At 36.5% G+C, this 21,857-nt stretch overlaps 1 protein-coding gene and 1 pseudogene across 3 annotated transcripts in view; one reads left to right on the top strand and one right to left on the bottom strand.

Annotated features, from left to right (window-relative positions):
- The window catches only part of MRPL39 (mitochondrial ribosomal protein L39), a 35,323-nt gene extending 16,241 nt beyond the window's left edge, over window positions 1-19,082 (bottom strand). Inside the window, exons 1-10 of one of the 3 annotated variants that reach the window (XM_023529520.1) lie at window positions 18,673-19,082; window positions 17,323-17,529; window positions 15,377-15,516; window positions 13,258-13,357; window positions 12,248-12,315; window positions 9,768-9,880; window positions 8,000-8,065; window positions 6,945-7,098; window positions 3,517-3,564; window positions 792-897 (exon numbers count right to left, since the gene is read on the bottom strand). In XM_023529520.1, the coding sequence (XP_023385288.1) occupies window positions 850-897; window positions 3,517-3,564; window positions 6,945-7,098; window positions 8,000-8,065; window positions 9,768-9,880; window positions 12,248-12,315; window positions 13,258-13,357; window positions 15,377-15,516; window positions 17,323-17,476 (891 nt within the window). In that variant the 5' untranslated portion in view covers window positions 17,477-17,529; window positions 18,673-19,082 and the 3' untranslated portion in view covers window positions 792-849. Of the gene's footprint in view, window positions 1-791; window positions 898-3,516; window positions 3,565-6,944; window positions 7,099-7,999; window positions 8,066-9,767; window positions 9,881-12,247; window positions 12,316-13,257; window positions 13,358-15,376; window positions 15,517-17,322; window positions 17,530-18,269; window positions 18,426-18,672 lie in introns of those variants that run through there. The other 2 variants (XM_011358218.2, XR_002779845.1) reach the window with 2 other exon arrangements.
- A 1,035-nt stretch (window positions 19,083-20,117) lies between these two features.
- Window positions 20,118-20,236, top strand: LOC111738465 (annotated as a pseudogene).
- Window positions 20,237-21,857: the final 1,621 nt, after the last annotated feature.

Here is a 21,857-nt window from a genome sequence, read left to right as displayed (position 1 = left end):
ACTCTAGGTGAAGAAACAAATCTTCAGATGAAACTTGTGCACCAAGCCCAGAAACGAAACGCTCAGACTAGAACGGGAAGAAATTTTTTGGCAAAGTGTTTTTTAAAAACTAGACTTGTCTAATGCATGGGGAAACAGGCACTCTCAGACACTATTGTTGGGACTGTCATTTGGCAAAACCTTTTAGAGACTAGGATCAGGTAGCATCTGTCAACAATTCCACTACCAGAAATTTATTCCTACAAAATTACCTATATGTGAGCAGTGCAGAGTAGTACATAAGAGCATGTGAGTGAAGTTATCTGGGTCCAAATTTCAGCTTTGCTATTTGCCAGTTCTGCGCTGTTTCTTTGTTTACCAAATGAAAACACCTTCTCAACAGGCTGTTGTAAGGATTAAATAAGAGGTTTCATATGAAAGGCTTATCACAATGGCCAGCATACAGGAAACATTCAGTTAACTCAGTAAATACTCAGTTTATCCACAAAACACTTGCCACTTTCACACAAGGATGTTTAATGTCTCACTTTAACATGGTGAAAAATGAAAACAACTAATATGATCCTATTTATGTTCTTAAAAGATTATATTTGTAATTGTACATATATGTTTACACATGTACAAGACTAAAAGGGGAAAATATGCTAAAGTGTTACATCTAGGGAGCAGGAGAGGATAGGGTTGTTTCTGTGTGAAATTTTTATTGTGAATGACAAAAGTTGTTTTACCCTTTAGAGAAAGAAAGAAACATTAACATAAATCTTAGGAAGAAAAAGATAAGCACACGCAAACACTACATAGAAAACTTTTATTTTAATTTACTATACATGTTTAAATTTTAGGAAGATACTAAGTAGACGCACTTCCCTCTGTAGGTTTAATTTGATCTTCAGTTACCTGTAAAAACATGAATAGCTTTACTTTTCTAATAAACAGTTTTACCCTCTACTCATCATTCAAAATCATTCCATAGTCCTTCTCTTATAATAACTCTCTTTCTCCTTCAATAATAATTATTATTGAAAGTTAAGTAGAAAGAGAAGAAAATTCATAAGGCTAAGTTCTCTATATAAATTATCAAGTACAGTAATTCCATTAAAAATATAATCTGAGGCATTTATCCAGGCTTCTCAAGCTTCTCTCATTTTATTTTTTATCTATAAAATGAAATCATAAGTATTAAGAAAAATATGTGCAGTGCTACAACAAGGTTTTTTAAATCATTTTGCTGGAAAGTATAATTCTATTTCGAACATAGTACATTATAGGCTTAATACAAATAGATCTCTATATGTCCATATTTCTGTTCTACGTTACTCAGACATATCACACAAACAGGCTAATTTGTATTCCTCATCACCCCAAAACCTGCTCCACCTCCTGCATTATCTATTTCAGTGAAGAGCTCTACCCGGCTGCTCATACCTGGCATTAGAGAATCCACATATTCAATCAGCTGTCTTACCAAGTCTACCTCACAGCCATTCTCACCATCATGCTTGAACTTTAGAATCTCATCACCTCCTACCCCCCTTAATAAGCGTGCTGGCCTAAGTTGCAGCTATCGTCCACACTGCCCCCAGAATGAGCTTTTAAACAGGAATAAGCTGCCCAATAGGTCACTTCCTTGTTAAAATTCTCCAATCACCTTCAGGAGGGGAATGCAAATTCTACATCATAGAAGATGAGTCCCTCATACTCTATTTACAACAAACTTCTTTGGATTCATCACCCACCCTACATGTGACTGTACATTCAGATTCATTTTACATTTACCATACTTTCCTCTATATCCCTATGCAAGTAGCTTCCTCTGAGAAAACCCCCAACCCATCCCCCAGTAAATTATAGGCCTGGCCCACTTTTATTCATCCTTTAAAATCAGCTTAAGAGACACGAATTCCTGGGAACCTTCCTTATCCAAACCCCAGCTTGGTTTGGGTCTTACCCCTCTATACACCAGACCCACAGGTACACCCGAAGTGTCTGCTTATGTCTAGCTATCCCATTAAATTAACTTTCTTGAGGACAGTAAATAGGTTTTATTCATTTTTGTACCTACTGCTCCTGTCACAAAACACTCAATAAGTCTGTGCTGGTTTAATCAATGAACCATACGTTTAACCTACTCTCTTTAGACAAGAAAAATGGATGGTGGAAGAAAAAAATCTGGACCAGAATAAATATTTCAAAAACAGCTACTTGCTGATTTCTATGAGATATTCTAGGTTACTGTCTCTATAATTTTTCTGCATTGTTCCTTGCTTTAAAGTATTCAGTTATCATTGCTTCCTGAATTTCTCCAAACGATTTCCTATACACTCATTTCTTCTCTAGTCTTCATCTAACATTGTGACCAACCAAAGAAATAAAGTTACTCCACCTATTCAAATATACATTCATCTCATAGGAAAAAAAAGAAAATTACATAAACTTTACATAAGACCATTATGGCTAAGTAATACCTAAACAATAAATTCTACCTGTAAATTAATTAATACAAACTAGGTTTATATATTATCATTAAAAAAATCAATAAATATTTATTGGGTAAAGCCCCTCACCCCATGTGCTAAATGTTGGGTTCAAAATTGGGAGTTACACATATATAACAAATCCTGAATGATTTAACAGATTGAATGTAAACATACTAGCAAAAACAATCAGAAAACAATACGAGGAGGTATATAATCAAGTGGAAATGATACGAATGGATACTTGACAAGAAATTACTTTGAGAACGTTTCATGGAAAAGGTGAGATTTGGGCAAGGTACCAAAGAATAAATAGGATGTAAGTACACAGGAGAATGGGAAATGGAGTCCCAATGAAAGAACTGTCATAAATAAATAAATAAACTTGGAAATAAGTTTGACACAGCTGATTAGTGTGCTTCCAAGCCTGACTAGAGCGGAAAATTAGGGTAACTAGGAAAGGTTCATGCAGCTGGATTACACAGGAGAGCCATCAGATACTTTAAGTAAAAGATGAACACTTAGTATATGAAAGAGTGAACAGGGATAGTTGTGGTTAAGAAATATAACCATTCCTACTTATGAAATCTAAATGCTAATGACACAGAATAAACTACAAAATCACAAGTATTTAAATTTGACTTTTCAGGACATTTCCACATTTAATATGTCAACAGGCAAGGCAGCTTTAAAATACATCTGACGAATCTTAATCCTTTAAATGTTCATGAAGTATACAAAAAATTATAAGAACTAATTAACACCATTGCAACCTTTAAGAACTATTACTACTATATAGTAATATTCTTATATTTCTTCAAGTTCTACAGTATCATTTGCATAATATTAACAAATAAAAGAGAATTACCAAATTACAATTTTTCTCTTGCTGAAATATGACAACAACCACAAAATTGCTTTAGCTATTGAGACAACTAAATACTTTTCTTCTTTCTCTTTCCTCTCTTTTTCTTTTTTTGTTATTAATTTCAAGGAAAATTTCTTTGTAGAAAAGTACTCATTAACTGTCAAAAACACTTACCATTTTCCGAGATCTTTCCAATAGCTTATCCCATACTGTAAAATGTGCCTTGAAAAGAAAAGATTTACTATGAATTAACTAAGTTAGTAAAGTTAAAATAAAAGGGGCTGAGTTTTTACATAGGTTTTAAAGAAAACAAATACATAAAATGTTAGGCAGTACTAATGAGGTTAAATGGTTATAAACGTAGACTAGAGTAGGAGGAAAAGATACCATATTGAACAGTGGTTTTGTTTGGCACTTAAGAAAAAAAGACTTAAGCACTGACTATGGTATTCTTCCTATTTTCTCCTCCTTAATCATTACCATTATTATAACGGGAAGCAAAAACCTGCCACACTTTCCTGTAGATTATGTTTCTTTCCTTAAATAGCCAATTTTAACATGCTAGAGGTCATTCTTCAAATCATAATCAATCACAAGGAAAGGTTCAGTAAGAACTGACTATGACATCCTCATGCTGAAATGGCAGACCTAGAGGATTTAGCAAATCACCCTAAAGAACAAGTAAAAACTAACAAAGACAATAGTAAAAGTGAGAGCCAACTTAATCTTTAATCCTTAACAATTTCATGTAAGGTTATCAGAAGGAATTAATGAAAACTGGGCAAAGTGCATAATGACCATATCGATTTTATGAAGTCAGTTGAAGGGGATACTGAGCAATATGTGTGGGCCAGTGACTATTTCACACTGATCGGGCTAGTAAAATTTATAACAAAAGGTAGAATTACTAAACATGTACACGCAGACACTTCTGGAGACAAGAGTGGCACGGTATGTTTAAAGTGAAAACCATGCCTGACTCAGGCAGAATGAATAGCTGGTGCAAAAACCTTCCTGGAGAAAGAGGCATGAGATGAAGTCAGAGAAGCAGGCAAGGACCAGACAGTGTAGGACTTTATGAGACAGGATAAGGGTTAGAATTTGTTTATGAGAAGTCACTGGAAAGTTTGGGACAGAAGAATTACATGATTTGATTTGTAAATTAAAAAGCCATTTTGACTACTAAGCAGAGAATGCACTGTGGGAACAAGAATGAAAACAAGGAAGGGGAATGAAAAGTGAGAGGGACTTGGAGGAGGGAAGCGGTAGTAGATGAGATGCTTTGCAGTGGATGGACTCAGGATATAATGAGAATTCCAAGTTGAAAGGATTTGCTGATGGAAAGGATAAGAGCATGGTTCTGACGGAAAACAGAATCAAGAATTACCTCAGAATCAAGAATTAGCTAGGTAAATGATGATGCCATTTTCTGAAATGGAGAAAGCAGGAAGAGAAGCAGGTATGTAGAGAAAAATCAAACATGTAAAGGAAATGTATGCTAAAAATTACAAAATGCTGATGAAAGAGATAAAACAAGATTTAAATAAATGAAAAGATATACTATGTTCATAGACTGAAGACTCAATATAGTAAAGATGTCAATTCTCCCCAAATTGATATACGAGTTTAATACAGTTTCTATCAAAATACCAGCAAGACTTGTCAGTATAGAAAAGATTACTCTAAAATCAAATGAAAAGGCAAAGGACATAGAATAGTTAAAATAATTTTTATAAGAAGTAACATGGCGGAATTATTCTACCTGATTTCGAGACCTATTTATAGCTACAGTAATCAAGACTGTGATACTGGCAGAGGGATAGACACAGATTAATGGAACAGAATAGAGACAGAATAGGAACCCGGAAATGATCCCACACAAATATGCCCTCCAATTTTTAACAAGAGTGAAAAGCAGTTCAATGGAGAATGACAGCCTTTTCAACAAATGGTGCTGGAGCAAGTTGATGTCTATAGGCAAGAAAACATGAACCTCAACCTAAATCTCACATCTTATACAAGGTTTAACTCAAAATGGACCACAGATTTAAATATAAAACTATAAAATTTTTAGGAAAAGAACTGGAGAAAATCTTTGGGATCTATGACAAGGCAAAGAATTCTTAGAACTGACATCCAAAGCATGATCCATGAAGGGAAAAATTGATAAAGTGGAGTTCAAAAAAAATTAAAAATTTCTGATCTGCAAAAACTTGTTCATAGGATGAAAGGACAAATTACAGACAAAGAAAAAATATTTGCAAACTACATATCTAACAAAGGACTACTATCTAGAATATATATTTTTAAAATTCTCAAAACTCAACAATAAAAAAACAAACAATCCAATTAGAACATGGCCAAAGATATTAATAGACATTTCACCAAAAAAAGATATACAAATGGCAAATAAGCACATGAAAAGATGTTCAACACAATTAGCCAATAGGGAAATGCAAATTAAAACAACAATGAGAAATCACTACAAACTAATGGGAATGGCTAAAATAAAGAGACGATATTAAATGCTGGCAAGGATCTGAAAAACTAATTACTCACACATTGCTTGTAGGAATGTAAAAGTACAGCCACTCCTAAACTCAGTTTGGTATTTTCCTGGACATTTATCCCAGAGCAATGAAAACATATATTCACAAAAACCTGTACACAAATGTTCATAGCAGCTTTATTCATAATAGCCAAAAAGCTAAAAACAATTCAAATATCCTGTAAAGAGTGAATGGTTAAACAAAGTGGGGTCCACCCACACCCCACACAAAGGAGTACTACTCAGCAATAAAAAGGAACGAACTACTGATATATTGATACACACAACCACTTGGATGAATCTCCAAAGAATTACGCTGAGTGAAAAAAGCCAGTCCCATAAGATTACATAGTATATGATCCCATTCATGTAACATTCTTGAAATGACAAAATTGTAGAAATGGAGAACAGATTAGTAGTTGCCAGAAGTAAAGAGGTAGGGGCAGGGCAGAGGGGAGTAGGCGTGGCTATAAAGGCCAACATGAGGGATCCTTGTGAAGGAACTCTTCTGTATCTTCACACCATCAATGTCTATACTCTGGTTGTGATATTGTACTGCAGTTCTGCAAGATGCTATCATTGAGGAAACTGGGTAAAGGTAATTGAGATCTCTCTGTATTATTTCTTATAACTGCACAGGAATCTATAATTATCTCAAAATCAAATTTAAGTTTAAAAAGGATTAGCAAAGGTGAGAGCAATATAGAAAATGATAGTCTTTCTTTGGATCATGAATAGAAGAGCATGCCAAAAAGGCCAAGGGCATTCCAGAAGGTCTCACCAAAATGCACTCCAATACTCCTCAATGCACCCTTCCCTATACTAATTTGAAAACCAAAAAATGCTATCTCGATTTAATGGTTCTTTTATGAATTATCTGTTTATACTCTCAGCAAAACTGTTTTTAAATCATAAACCCAACTTTACAAAATATCAGTGTCACGCAACTTAATAAAAATTGAAATGTATGTCCTTCAAATTGGTATAAAATCAAGATCAGAATCACACCCACACCCAAACAACTGGACGAGTTGAAACTTTAAGATTTACTTACTCTTAAGTGAACAGGTAAAGAGAGACCCTGGAATCTTCGTACAAGATTCGACTGAGCGGCTTGAAGGTTGTGAACTGCTGACACTTCGTACTGGAAACAAATACTTGTTCTTGTAATAAGAGGGCCCTCACTCACATCAATGAAGTCACCAAATCTGATTTGATTTTAAAAACAAATAAAACCTCAAAATCAAATGAATTACAATACATTGGGGAAGGAGGGGAATCTATTAATTCTCTCTGCTGCTATGTCCCTAATCAGGAATATTCTAAGTGGCTGGATTCAGTCTCTAGCAGCCTTTGACATCACAGGCTCAAGTGAAGAGGCTAAAACTTTGAAAATTAAAGTGAACTTTTTTCTTCATTAGCATTGATATAACTTTAAAGATTTTTAAGATCACTGAAAACATCATGTTATCAAGTAGATCCAGTGTCTAAAACTGATAACCTCCAACTTTTTAAGAACTCATTTTAACAGAGTTTAGAAGTCAGTAAATAGGGAAAATTGTGTCCAAAAACAAAGAGCGACTTTCTAGAGGAAAAAAATTCAAATCTAAATCAAGAAAGCATGAGGTTGAATAAACAGTTACAGGCCATGAAGTCAATTTTGCATAACACACTGTCTTACTTCTCTCATCCCTGAGTCAGAAAGCACATTCTGGTTTAATTTACTTATTTGTAATATAAGTAGTAACTGATTAGTCAGAATTCACATTTCTGTATACACATGAATTATCATGTGCAATTCCTAATGTAAATATTCTGCTCAATTTCAAAATTATCTCTTAAAAATTACATTTTTAAACAATGGTTTTCCACTCTTTAAATGCAGAAATAAAAATAACAATAAAATGAGGAACAGAAACCACAACTGTTCCAGAAGACAATTTAAAGCTTCCAATTACCACATTAAAACAACAAACGAGGCAATAGAAAATAAGGTTAATAACAAAAAAGGTACAAATTCATCTTTTCCAGTTGTATACTACATTCAGATAACAATAAAGCTAAACCTTACTATAATTGGCAGCCAATGTTTTTTTTACTTTCACTTACCTGTGTAGCTTAACTATTCTCTCGGAGTTCTGAGATGCCTTCTCTTCTATGTAATCTATTTTATACCTAAAAAGCAGCAAAGAAAAAAATTTAATTATAAATATACAAAGAGGTGTTTTACGAAACCTCCCTTCTCTTCCTCTTTAGGTTTACATTTGGTGCCTCCTCTTCCTGAACACCCGTGCACACCCCATCTCCTTCAATGTGGCCACACACAGTCTCACGATTCCATGAGACTGATTCCACCGACGCCACAGCAGCCTCCTAGGCGCCAACCTAATGGGCACTTTCAGGTCCTCGTTTTCTTAACACCACTGCTCACCTCCACTTCTCAAAATGCTTATTAATTCTCTGGCCACTCTTCTCTTTCTCTGCCCTTCAAGGGTTCTGTCCTAGACCTTCTTTTCAGTCTTAAGAGTCCTTGCTGTGCTAGCTCCTGGATTTGCACAGCTTTAATAACCACCTATGCATTTATACCTTCCACACCTCTGCTTCTAATCCACACAGCTCTTCTGAGCCCCAAACTATACATCCAGGACCCTTCTGGACGTCTATTAGGGTGTTCCACAGGCACCTTAAACTTCCAAATTCTCAAAACTAAACAAAAAATTGTCCCCTCTTTTCCCACAAACTTCTTCTTATTCCTAGCTTAGGAATAAGATAGCTTAGTTCTTATTTTCCTAGCTTAATAAATGACACAGCCAACCACCCATTTTCCAAGTGAAAAACTTGGAAGATTTCCTTGATTTCTGCTTCTCCCACCACACTCCCTACATCCATTTCATTACCAAGTCATGTCACAGTTCTGCCTAAATGCTTCTCAAATCTACCCCATTTTGTCAGTATAGTTAATAGCAGAGATGGAACCACACAGCCCAGGTTCAAATCATGACCTTACTACTTACTATCAAGAGCCTTGTCTATTCACCCCACAGTGCTAAACAAATATTACATGTGTGTGGCAAAGCTGGGAAACATTAGTTTATACAAAAACATCCACTTACTGCCACACTCCTGCTGCCAGGGCCTCCCAAGCATTACCAAAGGAGACCATTCCCTTGAATGTGTACCTCCCAACCCACCCCTAAGAGATGCTCCTGTCTTCTGGACAGAATCTATGCTTTTTTTTTTTTTGCAATGCAGATTCCCTTTCTAATTAGTTCCAATTTCAATTAGATCAATATTAAAATTTAGTTTATGGTCTTACAACTAGTGGAAGAACGTGAACGAGAAATTTTCTGAGTGAGAATGGGAACTGAGAAGCCAGGATTTAAAATGTTGACAAAGAAATCTATCAAATGAATAATTCTCGTGCAGAAGACTAAAACCTAGCTGTGTAAACATTCTACTTCAGCTGTTAGCTCCCTCCAAATGGCCGGCACTTTCTATCTTACCCTTTCATTTAAAGAGTGCAAGGATGGAGGGAAAAGGCTGCCAATGGACAAAATAATAATTAATATCTGTTATTATTTCACGATGGAAGGAAAAAAGAAAATATACGATTATGTTGATATAAAGAGAAGGAATGGCCAAAGAAACACAGAGAGAAAGTGGGAAAATTATCAAACGGGAGAGGGGGCCTTTCCTCAGTGAAATAAATAATGAGACGAACAAAAGTAAATAGGCTGGTACAGAAAAAGAGATCTTAGAGCTAAAAATAAAACACTGTTCTTCAAACAGCAAATATAAAAATTCTTAAGATCTCAATTTTCTTTACTGCATATAACTTGGGAAGGTTAATCTTGTTTTAAAGGAAGTCAACACTTACTTGTTGTGTTGAAATATTTCTAATGCCACTTTTGCATCAACTTCCAGAGTTTCAAATGGAAGATCTTTATAAATTAAAGCACGAGCATCCTTTGTGAAGGAACGTAGGTTCTCCTTAAAAATAAAAGTATTAACCTCTTTAACAATTTACTTAAAAACATTTCTACATAAGGCAAATAAGATAAATTGTATGAATAATATTCTAAATCCAACTAAAACAAAAAGCAAATCAAATTTGTTAGGAGAGTTATTAGTTTGTAAAATTAAATATTTGGACCATAAAATGTAAGGTTAGAAATTTTTCCCAACTTCATAAAACTTGCAAATTACTTGTAATTAGATATCAGTCTGTATCAATAATTATTAAAGATAATCCTACAAAAAATTTATAATAAACATTTCAAATTATACAATCTTATATTTACGAAAACGATGCAAGTGGAAATGCTAATAAATAGTAAGATACAAAAATCTGTTTACACTAATTTGTAAAACTAAGTTTTTTAGATGCACAGGGGAAAAGTTATTGTTTATATGATTCAGAAAGTTTCACTAGGAAATGTAATGTCATCATTGGCTCTGTCCAAAATATAGCATATTTCCAATATGATAACTTTCTGCTTAATGAAAATGTCAACTTTACACAATTAAAATGAGTCTTTAATAATACACATTACCGATGTTCATGAGATTTTTAATAAAAACTATAATTGAGTTTTCATACTATAAGTCATTAATATAGAAAAGATCGATCACTATTATGCAAATAATTTTTGTAATAAAATTCTTTCCATAAACTTCCTGTTAGATTTCTTTCTACATGAAATGACTCTTCTCCATTCTTGAAGGGATAACATTGTATTTCTACATTCACGGTTTAATATAGCTCTTAGTTGACTATAACTCTCCCTTACTTTCTCTAAACTGTGCACTCAATCCCATGAAGCCTGCGATTAGCTAGTGCATTTCTTTTTAAGGTTTTATCTTTAAAAAAAGGAAGAGGAGGCAGCATATTTCACAAATAATGAGAGTCGAATCTTGATCTCGTGAGTTTTTACTTAACTACTCCAATAAAGAATCTCTTTTTAAATCTGGGGGCATACTTAGAAAGGAAGAAGTTAAATCGATGTGAATCCAGAGATTATAAACAGTTCCAAGTCCTTCCTAGGCTTTCCTCCCCATCTCTCTCTTCACTTCCTCCCTCTCTCGCTTTCTCTCTTTCTTCCTTCCTATTCACTCCTCTCTCCCTGTTGACATTAAGTATATCGGTAGGATTATAAAAGGAATAACTTCCAAAGCCAGAATTTAAATCTGCCCTGACTCCAAAACTCTTGCTTTTAGGAACTACAGTTTTCACTAAATCTAAGATGTACCACCAAAGGAAAAAACTATCAATTATAAGATGCCAACTATGGTAAAACACATTTGTTTCCAGAGATATTAAAATGTGAAAAAAATATACAAGATGGAATTGATAAAATGGTATGCTACATCATCTCCCCATTTCTGGTCTCTAGACTTCCAATCTGTAGGACATACAGTTTTGCTTAATTAAGAATTAGGCATTTGCATACTCTCCCTAATCATAACTAAGTCTCTAGATTTGACTTTTGAAAGTTGTCAGCACCCCACACCTACGGAGCATCTTATCTAGATCGTCTTTGTTAGGGAGGCCCGCTGCTACTCAAGTCCCCAACCAACCAGGAGTACCCTCATTAGAGTGCAGACCATTCACAATGAGTCTAGTTTGTTGCTATTTGGGTTAGCTTTGTCAAAGTCTGAGTCTTTAATTCGCTCCCCGCTCTCAATGTGACCCTTGCGTGTAGGAGGATCTCACTGTACAAGTTTAGGACAACAGATTTCAAATTGTGCTCTGGGGATCCAAGTTTAAGGCTCCATGCTCATGTCCACCACATCAGTCAAGATAGTTAAGCTTCTATATTTCATGTTCTGAGCACCTTGAAAACCGCTATCTTAAGGAACAGAGGAAAAATACAAGGAAGGAAGCATTTTAAGAAAAGGTCGAACAGGACATAAAGCTTCCATACAACTGACCAGGCTTTTATGAGTACCTTCATTCATATGCTTCTGCCTTAAATACAGTGGAAAAGCAACAAAAAAGATAGATTGACAAACAGACAAACGGACAGCTTCATTCCTTTAAATATCCTCAACTCAGTAATACTAACATAGGAATAATTCTAACAAAGAAAAGCACCGTCTCTAAAATACTCCAAAGCAGGGGCCCCAGCCCCCGGCCACAGACAGGTACTGGTCCATGGCCTGTTAGAAACCAAGCCACACAGCAGGAGGTGAGCAGCAGGCAAGTGAGCGAAGCTTCATCTGTATTTGCAGCCGCTCCCCAGCTCTAGCATCACCACCTCAGCTCCACCTCAGATCATCAGGCATTAGATTCTAATAGGAGCACAGTTCCCCGAAGCCAGAAAGGTTGGGGACCGCTGCTCCAAACAGCATACTTACTTTTGATGGCATCCACTCATCAAGTCTCTTATCCAAAACTACATCATAGCAGAAGGCTCCTGCAATTACTGTAAATCCAACCGAAATAAAAGGCATAGTTACATCTGTTAGCGTAAAAAATTATCAATTTGCAACCACTGAATATTATACCATAAAATGAAGTGTTAAGCAATCTCTTCCAACTCTACAAATTATAAAACTGTTATCTTTATCCCAGCTACCTGCCAGAGTTCTACCACCTTTACATCTAAAAACTTAATTCACCTATTATTAACCACAAATCACCAGTATTTTTGAAACATTCAAGTTTTCTTCAAAAATATTATCACTACAGAGATTTCAAATAGTTACCAGATACAAAAATTTCCAAAGAACAAGATATTTAATAAGGAGATAAATGACTAAATGGACATGAAATGTAGAATTTTTTAAATATCGCCTACATACTTTTATTTTTGTCTTGTTCTTCTTAGAATCATTTATTGAATTTTTCAAATATTTTTAGTTGTATATACTTCTACATTTTTAAAATACAAATGTGATCCTATTACACATACTACTGCAAAATCCTAGCTTTAGCTAAATTGCAAAAAGCATGAACTCTTCCATCTCCCCCAAATGATGTCCCTCTCCAGAGTCATGGTCATTTCTAGTGACATTGTACTACCTAAGTGTGACTTTCTCCAGAAGTTTATTTATATTCCCATTTCCTGCTCCCATTTTCCATTTAACTTAGAAATAAATGCTTAAGTGGTAAGAAATAAACACTGGGACAATGTAATTACATAAACTTGACATTCAAGAGAAACAGTCTCCTCTAATTGTATTACATTAATTTTTGACCTCCAATAATTAAATAGGATGCACTTTGTTACCCATAATAAATGAAATGTATGTATGATGGTAATTTATATTAGATAAAATTAGAAATGAACTCTATACATCAAAAATAGATCCCAAAATATTCAAAGATTACAAAAGGTATATTTATATTTATATGTGTACATTACCAGGAACTTCTGGAGCTCTGACCAAACTGACCACATACTCATCTTTGAATGCCCTCTCTATCACACAGCCCATCATCATGGCACAAGAACGCCAATAAGCCTAGAAAAATAAAATAGACACAAACATACAGTCTAAGATTCAATGAAGTTTATTCGACATTAAAATTTAGGTTTTTGACTTAGGGAATATTATTCAAATATCTGTCCATCTTCAACATGTAGCAATAGTTTCCATCAGGCCATGACACTATACTAAGCGAAAACCACAAAAGAATGAAACACCAACTTCATATTGTCAGCAATATTTCTGTGCAATATATCTGGCACTCTAATGTTTATCAACCAATATATAGTTTCACTATCTGGTAGTAACTTTATTTTTAACCCAGGATAAAGTTAACTTGTTAACGAACCTGTGCTAAAGTAAAGTAAATATATTACTATACACCTGTTTTTAAATATATATAATGGAGGAGAAACTCAACTTTTAAGAATTATTTATAACTCTTATTCTATATCTAACATCACATACATCACTCAAGTTAATTATCTGTACAGCAAAGCAACTTCACTATTAACCAGGCTTTCGTTTTACTAGTTATGTTTTGATCCACAGTCATGCCTGATATGGGTATCCACACAACGACCTTATCAGAGTTGTAAATAGAAACACAAGTTCTGCACATACCTGCTCATCTTATGTTCATACTAGCACTACTATAACTGGGCACTTAACTTTCATAAGTTCTTCTCTACATCTGAGAACTACAAGAGTGGGTTCATTTGGTTGTGTGTGGCAGACTGCTACAGAATGTATTCTATACAACCACATAACATACACAAAAAATAAGTACAAGCTCAAGCTATAAAGGCAAGTAGCAAAAATGCACTTCTTCATCTATCCTATGAAGATGTTTATAAATCTGTCGAACTCCGGAGTCAGAATGCCTAGGTCCAAATCCAGGCTCTACCATTTCCTAAACTAGTAACTTTGGTCAACCTCTCCTTGCCTTATTTAGTTATGTGGAAAATAGGGATAATAGCATCTATTTTATGGGATTTTTATGAGGATTAAATAAATATTAATACCTAAAAAACACTTAAGACAGTGGTCGATACACAATACTCAATGTTAACTATTACTATTATATCTATCATTTTCTCGTTTAAGTATTTCATTTCAACAAATATTATTAAATATCTACTGTATGTAAATTAAGGACTGGGTCCAATAAGGAACATGATCCCCTTCTTCTCAGAACCAAATTAAAATTAAAATATTAAAAATTAAATATCATATCTAGAATTTAAATTAAAATATGCGTCTAGAGATACTAGCCAAGTAGTGTGAAGCCCTAGAGAAAAGAAGGATTAATTCTGACAAGAAGAAACTAACAACCTTCCTCAGAGTGGATGGCATTTTAATTGAACTATAAAAGATAAACAGGATTTTAACAGAGAGGAAAGGAAATGCTCAGAGTTCAAGGAAGAGCATCAACAAAAGCAAGTAGGATAACACAGCATAAACCACTAGTTATCAAGTCTTCTACTGTGGCCAGAGCAAAGAGGAAGTGGAAAGATGCAGTGGGAGGTAAGGCTGGGGTCAGATCACACAGGGCCTGGAAAGTTACAATGAACAGTTATCAAATAGGAAAGTTCTTTAGAATTGACATGATCCTTAGCAACGTCATGTAATAAAACTCTTCTAGGACTATTAAGGAAGACTTTAGTATTAAAGGGGAGAGGGGTGGGTAGAAAGAGTGAAAAAGTTCTTGAAATAATCCAGAGAAGATGCTCATAGGCTGAATTCCAGCAGTAGCAATAGGGATGAAATCATCTGCAATAAAGAGGGTGATGAATAAGTGTCAGCTGAACAAAGATATGAATGTAAAATACATGCCATATCGTTTCCTCAAACCAAAATACATGAATGCCACTGGTATTTTCTGAACTGTAAAAATGCCTAATCTAATAAGTAAAACACAAGCTAGTACAGTATAACATTTGATCTTGGCTATATTTGCACATTTCATACTCTATAGAAAAAAGATTTTAACAAAATCCAGGAGAAAAAAATTTAAAAACCGAGGATTAGGAGAGAATATGGAGACAGAAATACCTTATTAACTTCTCCTGGATCACGATCTTTGAAAGTAAGAAATTTAATATCACAGGACTTGGTCAAAGGCTTATACATGTCCCACGGCTGTCCATCCACAAGAGCCAGAATGGACTTCTTGCAGTACCACTCACCTAAATCTAGAAATTTAAAATAGATTGAAGGTCAAAATTTAACAAAACTCACAGTGAAAAGTTACATGTTTAAGTGCTATCTTAAGAAATAAAACAATAGAAAGACAAGATTCTGCAAGCTGTCTTTCTTTTTGGAGAAAAAAGTATTACATATTACCTCCGTAACCATTAAAAAAATAAAACCTCAAACAGTCAATGTATTGTTAAAATCTCATTTTTTTTTTTAACACCTACAGCACCTGGTATTCCAAGGTGGTTGCCCATCCAAGTACTAACCAGGCCAGACCCCACTTAGCTTCCGAGATCAGACGAGATCGGGCACGATCAGGTCAATGTATTGTTGATCATTAACAAAATTACTCAAACCATTTACAAAATTCAATAAGGCTAAGTCTAGTTTGAAATTAATTTGTCAATTACTAATTATTAAAACAATTTTCCAAGAGTTACACTTAAATATTCAGAGAGCAGCATCATTGATATCTTTAGATATACGCACGCACAACTTACAAAGGAAAATATACTGTACTTCTACAGTAAATCTGTTCTAGGTGGGTTTGGGGTATTGCTCTCGAACTGTCTTTTACCTCCCTAATTAGGTGGCTTTCAAGTACACAGCTATCACAGAAGTGGTCAAATTATAGGGTCTAAATTATCAGCCATTAAATCAGTTTCATAAAGGCAGGGTCATGTCTATTCTTGCTCACTCATCAGTATATCCAGAGCCTAGCACTAGGCCTGAAATATACTAGTACTCAATATAAGTTTACTGAATGTCAAACAAGTCTCAGGGCAGGGGTCATGCTGAGGGTGGTTCAGAGGCTTCATTCATCTCTCCATGTGATGAGAATAAAGCTCCTTAAGGGTCGGAGGTTCCGCTTATCCTCCCTTGCAATCCTAACACCTATCATATAGCTGAGGGTCAATAAAGGCCAAAAAATAAAAAATAAGTGAACAATTATCATAAATACTAATTCAAATGCCAGAGTAAGTGAACATTGACAGTTTATACTTTATAAGCTATAACTAAAGTTGCTACTTAAATGGAATCATTACTGAGTTTTCCAAAAGTATGAACAATGCAGCTAGTCATATATAAGAGTGAGCATTTGGGTGTATATCTATTGGGGGAGGGGGCTTTCTAAATTTAAATATTATCAGTTCTATCAAAGCTACTATACAAACATTTCGATCCGAAATCCAAAATAAAAATATAGAGGCCCTATTCCCTTCATTTCCACACCAAATCACACACAGTACACAGTATCTCCCTTAAGATATGAACACAACAAACATTATTACCCCAATCATATTCACCCCATGCACACTTCCACTCACACATTTACTACACATACATGTAAACAAAAACACAATAGAGGCAAGTGGTAAGCAGATAAACAATTTAAGTTAGGCTATAAGAACTAGAAAGGAAAAGGCCAAAATAGCTGAGGCCAGGGTAGGCCCTCTACAAAATCCTTTCAGACACTCAAGGTCACTGCTGCCATTACACCAGAATGCTGTCTAAAAGAACAAGCTATTAAAATCAGTGCTTTCAGATCTGCCTTCCACCAGAAACAATTATAGCACCTAAATTTAACCAGATTCAAACAAATACCAGCACAACCTGTACCAACCTTGCAACATCCATAGTACCCTCAAGAGCTTAAGCAACAGTGAACAGACAGTAAGATGCCAGATAAAGGAGAACTTCTGGGACATTCAGAAAGCAATTAGAGCATCTTGCCTCCTCTGCACCTATTCTCCCACACAGCTTAGGTATGAGTCAAAACTGTATCCTGATTGGTTACTTACGCATGGCACAACTATAAGGAGTTGAAATGTTTTTATTCATCACAAACATAGTGCCAGGGTCAGTTTTCCCAACGTGTTTAACTTCAATCTTCTCAGTTCGGGGAGTTAGTGACAACTGCCTGTTTTTCTCTTTATTAAAGAGATCATTCTGCATTTCTATCAGTTCGGTTGGCGACAGTTGAGAAGCTGTTGATGTTGCTATAAATCCTGTGTAAAAATTACAATAAGAACGCGGAAAAAATGAATAACAGAGTGCCGATCCCACCCTCTTCTACTCCCACATCACCATCCTCCTACAAGGAAAGAATAGGAAAGAACAGAATTTAAAACGCTGTTCGTCAAAATACTTTCAGTGGTGAAGTTAAACTACTTTCTAATTAATCATTAAAACGCCAACGAAGGAAAACCGCAGCTAGCCCAGATCCACGCCTTTACTTCGACTTTACTCTTTCACCATCAGATCTGTATTTCCTACTAATTTCCACTGTGATATTCCAATCTGTACTTTACAATAGGAGCAAAAATTAACCAGGAAGTGGAGTCAAAACTAGACTAGTCATTGGTAAGGTGAGCAAAGTTGTCACTTCGATAAGGTCTTGGGGTCAACGAAGCTGCAGGAGACTGGAAGTCCCACGCCAAAATTACCACTATCTAGAGCGAGAAATCCGGAGCTTATTTAACGAACCCCAAATCAGAAGATTTGACAAGTACGAGTATCCCAATGGAAAAATAAGGACAGGTCTGCACAGGAACATGGGCTCCTTCCCAAAGGCACCCCAGGCTCCTCCAAGAGGCTCTGCCCCTGCCCTCCCTGAGCCCCTTGCTCCGGGAGATCTGTACCCTCCGCCCTCAGTCCCGTGGGACCCCCAGGACCCGCCTCCAGCCCTATCTGTGAAGAGATCATCCTTTAAGCCTTGCTCCCCGTCTTCACGGCCGCTGAAACTCACTCCGGCCAGCCCCGCCACTGGGGGCGGCCCGCAGGAGCCGCAGCCCCCACAGCCCCACTGCCATCGCCTCCGTCGCGGCCACAGGAACCGCCGCGCTCAAGTCCTCTGTCGTCTTCCTCCCCGCGGAAACTCTGAGCGCGCACCCCGGGTTCCGTAGGATAGTTCCGTTCCGGAGCCGACGCTCGGGCTGCGCACCGCCACCGCCGGGCGCGTTAGCGCCTCGCTGAGGATTAGTTAGTTGTCTGAGATCTGGCGTCTGGAGCTGGGGCGCGTTCCAGGGTCGCAGAGGCTAAATGACCGAGAGGTGCTGTGCCACTGCGCGGCGGGTGGGTCCTCCACCCCGGGGGCTCTGCAGGAAACAAGCGTCTCCTTTGGACCCGCAGCGTCCTGTACGCGTCCTTACTTTCTGTCCGCGGGTTCCAGACCGGCGGGCTGGGCGAAGAAGCCCGTGCTTCCCGCAAAGAGTACTGGGGAGAGAAATTGAGAAAAAACTGCTTCTATTTACTCTTGTCGCTTACGTGGTCAGCCCGGCTGGCCGCGTCGAATACATCTTCTAGCTGGTGGCTTAACTCTCGGTTTTGCTAGGACGAGTTTTCAGGTCGGCCGGGCATTTATTTAGCTATGTTGTCTCGTTACTGACATATCCAAAGCTCCCGAACACTGCAGGACGCACTCAGTAGATTTTTGTTGAATGAACGAACGGAATGCCCTTGTAAAAAGTGGCAGAGCGGTTTCTAATGCCTTTGTCATACCAGGATTTACTGCTATTGAAGTAAGCACTCTGCAGGTGAAGTATGGAAATGCTTTCCTTCAAAGCTGTTTGATGCAGTGACTTAAGGCGTTTAAGTGTACAAATTGAGCCCGTGCCCTTTTCCTTCTCGATCTTTGTCTTGCAATGGCACGACACTTCCACCAGGGGGAAGTACCAGCTAAGGAACAAATGCCAGGCTAAGACCTTCCAGGAAGGAATTGGGCGAAGGTGGCCTTAGAATACAAACTTCCATTTATAAGATAAATAAGTACTAGCGATGTAATGTATAACATGATAACTATAATTAACAATGCTGTTTTGTATATTTGAAAGCTGCTAAGAGAGTAAATCTTAAAAGTTCTCACCACAAGGAAGAAAAATTTTTTAGCACTCCATGAGATGATGGATGGTAACTAAACGTATTGTGATCAATCCGCAGCATGTACCTTTAATCGTTATACTGAACCTAAACAGTGTTGTATGTCCATTTTAAAACTGGAATTAAAAAAAAAAAAAAAGACCCCATGCCAAGATAGCTCTGCCCTCTTTGCCCGAATTTTACATTAATAACAACTGAGCGGGGAAGATGTCATTATCTTCACTCTTAAAATGAGAAATGTAAGTGGCCGAGCTCGGATTTATACCTAGTCTACGTTTTACTAGGCTACCTCTCATTTAAGATCCTATTTCAAACAAAAAAAGTATACGCACATACACATAGATGGGTGATGTGTATGTATGGTGTGTATCTTTGGCTTCTTCCTTAAACAAAGCCTCAGAACATATATTTAAGCAAATTTAATTATAAATTACATTGGGAGCAGTAATTGGAAGTCACAAGTATCACCGAAATTAACTTGGTGGAAGGATGTTAGTAATGATAATGTCCAACAAATATTGAACATATGCCACTCATACTGAACATTTGCTAAGTGATCATGTTTATTAATTCTCATAACCCACTCATGCAATAGGGATAATAATCTCCATTTTCCAGGAGAAAAAATTCAGGTTTGGAAGGCTTGAAAGACCTACTCAAGGTAAAACTTTAGCCAGGAGTTCCCCCAAATGTTTCCTTACTCTAAATCTCATTTCTTGTCTACGGCCATCCTACCCTGAACAAGCCGGATCCCGTCTGATCTCTGAAGCTAGGCAGGGCGGGGCCTGGATAGTACTTGAATGAGAGACCACCTAAGAAGACCAGGTGCTACAGGCATAAAAAATAAAAAATAAAAAAATAACGAATTGTAAACTGACAAGGTCCTTGCCATCTGTGAGGTCAAGCAAGGGTTGCCTAAATAAATAAATAAATAAATCCCTTTCTTGTCTCCCTTTATCAACTTTCTCCCCAAATCTCAATCTCACCCTCTTATTCTCTCTCCCAAATAAAAGAATCAGGTCAATAGCAGTAAATATCTAAGATGAACCTGGAACATCTTATTGTGCAAGAAAGCAAGAAATAATCAAAGATGGACAGAAACATGTTAAAAGGACACAGACTCCATCTTGAAGAAGGCTCCCATTGTACAAATTTAGGACAATTTAAATTAAAAAAAGAAAAGAATAATGAAGGATTATAACATACATGTTTAAAATCCATGAGTCCATGGTGATACACAAACATAAATGGAGAGGAAGTTTTCTTTACAAAGAATGTCGGATAATATATAGAGTAGGAATAATAGAATGGGGGAAAACACCATTCTGCAATTACCAATGTGATAGTTGATTCAGAAAGGGATCATCTACGGATGCTAAAACCAGTGGGGAAAGTTTGTTGGAGATCAAGATCGTCTATCTCTAAATATCACCCACAGATTACTGAGGAAACTCCAAGGAATAAAGGAAACTGCAAAGGAGAAATCTGATGGATACTATATCAACAAATTTATCATCACCCAAAGTGAGACAATCTGACCTACTTCGTGCCTTCTGGTTGTGATATAAACAACATCACCTGTGTAGTATTTGTACCATAAATATTTAACTTGAATCTGAAGAATTATGAGGAAGAGACATCAGATCTATCCAAAAATAATACGTTCTACAAAACAACTAGCCTAAATGTTTCAAAAATATCAGTTTCATGAAAGATGGACCAAAAAAGTTCACAGAACCTTTCTAAATTAAAGGAGACTAAAGAGACATACTGCTGCTAGCTGTGTATGATCCTTGTTTGGATCTTGGATCAGAAAGAAAAAAAAAATTATGACAGGTATCATTGTGACAGAAATTTAAATATTAACTGTATAATAAATAACATTGCATCAATGTTGTATTTCTTGGACAAGAGTGTAGTATTGTGGTCATACAGGAGAACATCCTTATTCTTAAAATATAATGTTGAAATATTTAGGGGTCCAGTATCACACCTGTAACTCTCAAATGGTTCAGCAAAACTAGGAGCTCTGTATCAAGAGACAGAGCAAGGGTAAATAAGCTATGTAGCAAAATGTTAACAATTGGTAAAGCTAAATGAGGTGGTGTTTGTACTACTCTTTCAACTTTATTCTGAATGTTTTCAAAATGAAGAGTTGAGGAAATAACCACAGTAGTTTTCAACCACAGCATTTGTGAAGCTCACATTGCATGTCAGTAGCAGCAGCTACAGGCTAACTGTGGCCCTGCAATTTTATTCCAGAATCCAAGCTGTAGAAGCAGTCCCTCCTTGGGACTTGTGCTTCTGTGGCAGAGGGAACTGGGAACAAGGACTACTCTGTGCGTTGGATCTTTAAAGCTTCTGCTCATACTCACCTAATGCTCATCCCCACTGTCCCCTGTCTACAGCAAGTCCCCCAGCCAAGCTCATTGGCAATGGGCAGGAGGTGTATGTCTTC

Source organism: Pteropus vampyrus, unplaced genomic scaffold (assembly GCF_000151845.1).
Source record: "Pteropus vampyrus isolate Shadow unplaced genomic scaffold, Pvam_2.0 Scaffold38, whole genome shotgun sequence".
Lineage (NCBI taxonomy): Eukaryota > Metazoa > Chordata > Mammalia > Chiroptera > Pteropodidae > Pteropus > Pteropus vampyrus.
This window is presented reverse-complemented; position numbering and strand designations above follow the sequence as displayed.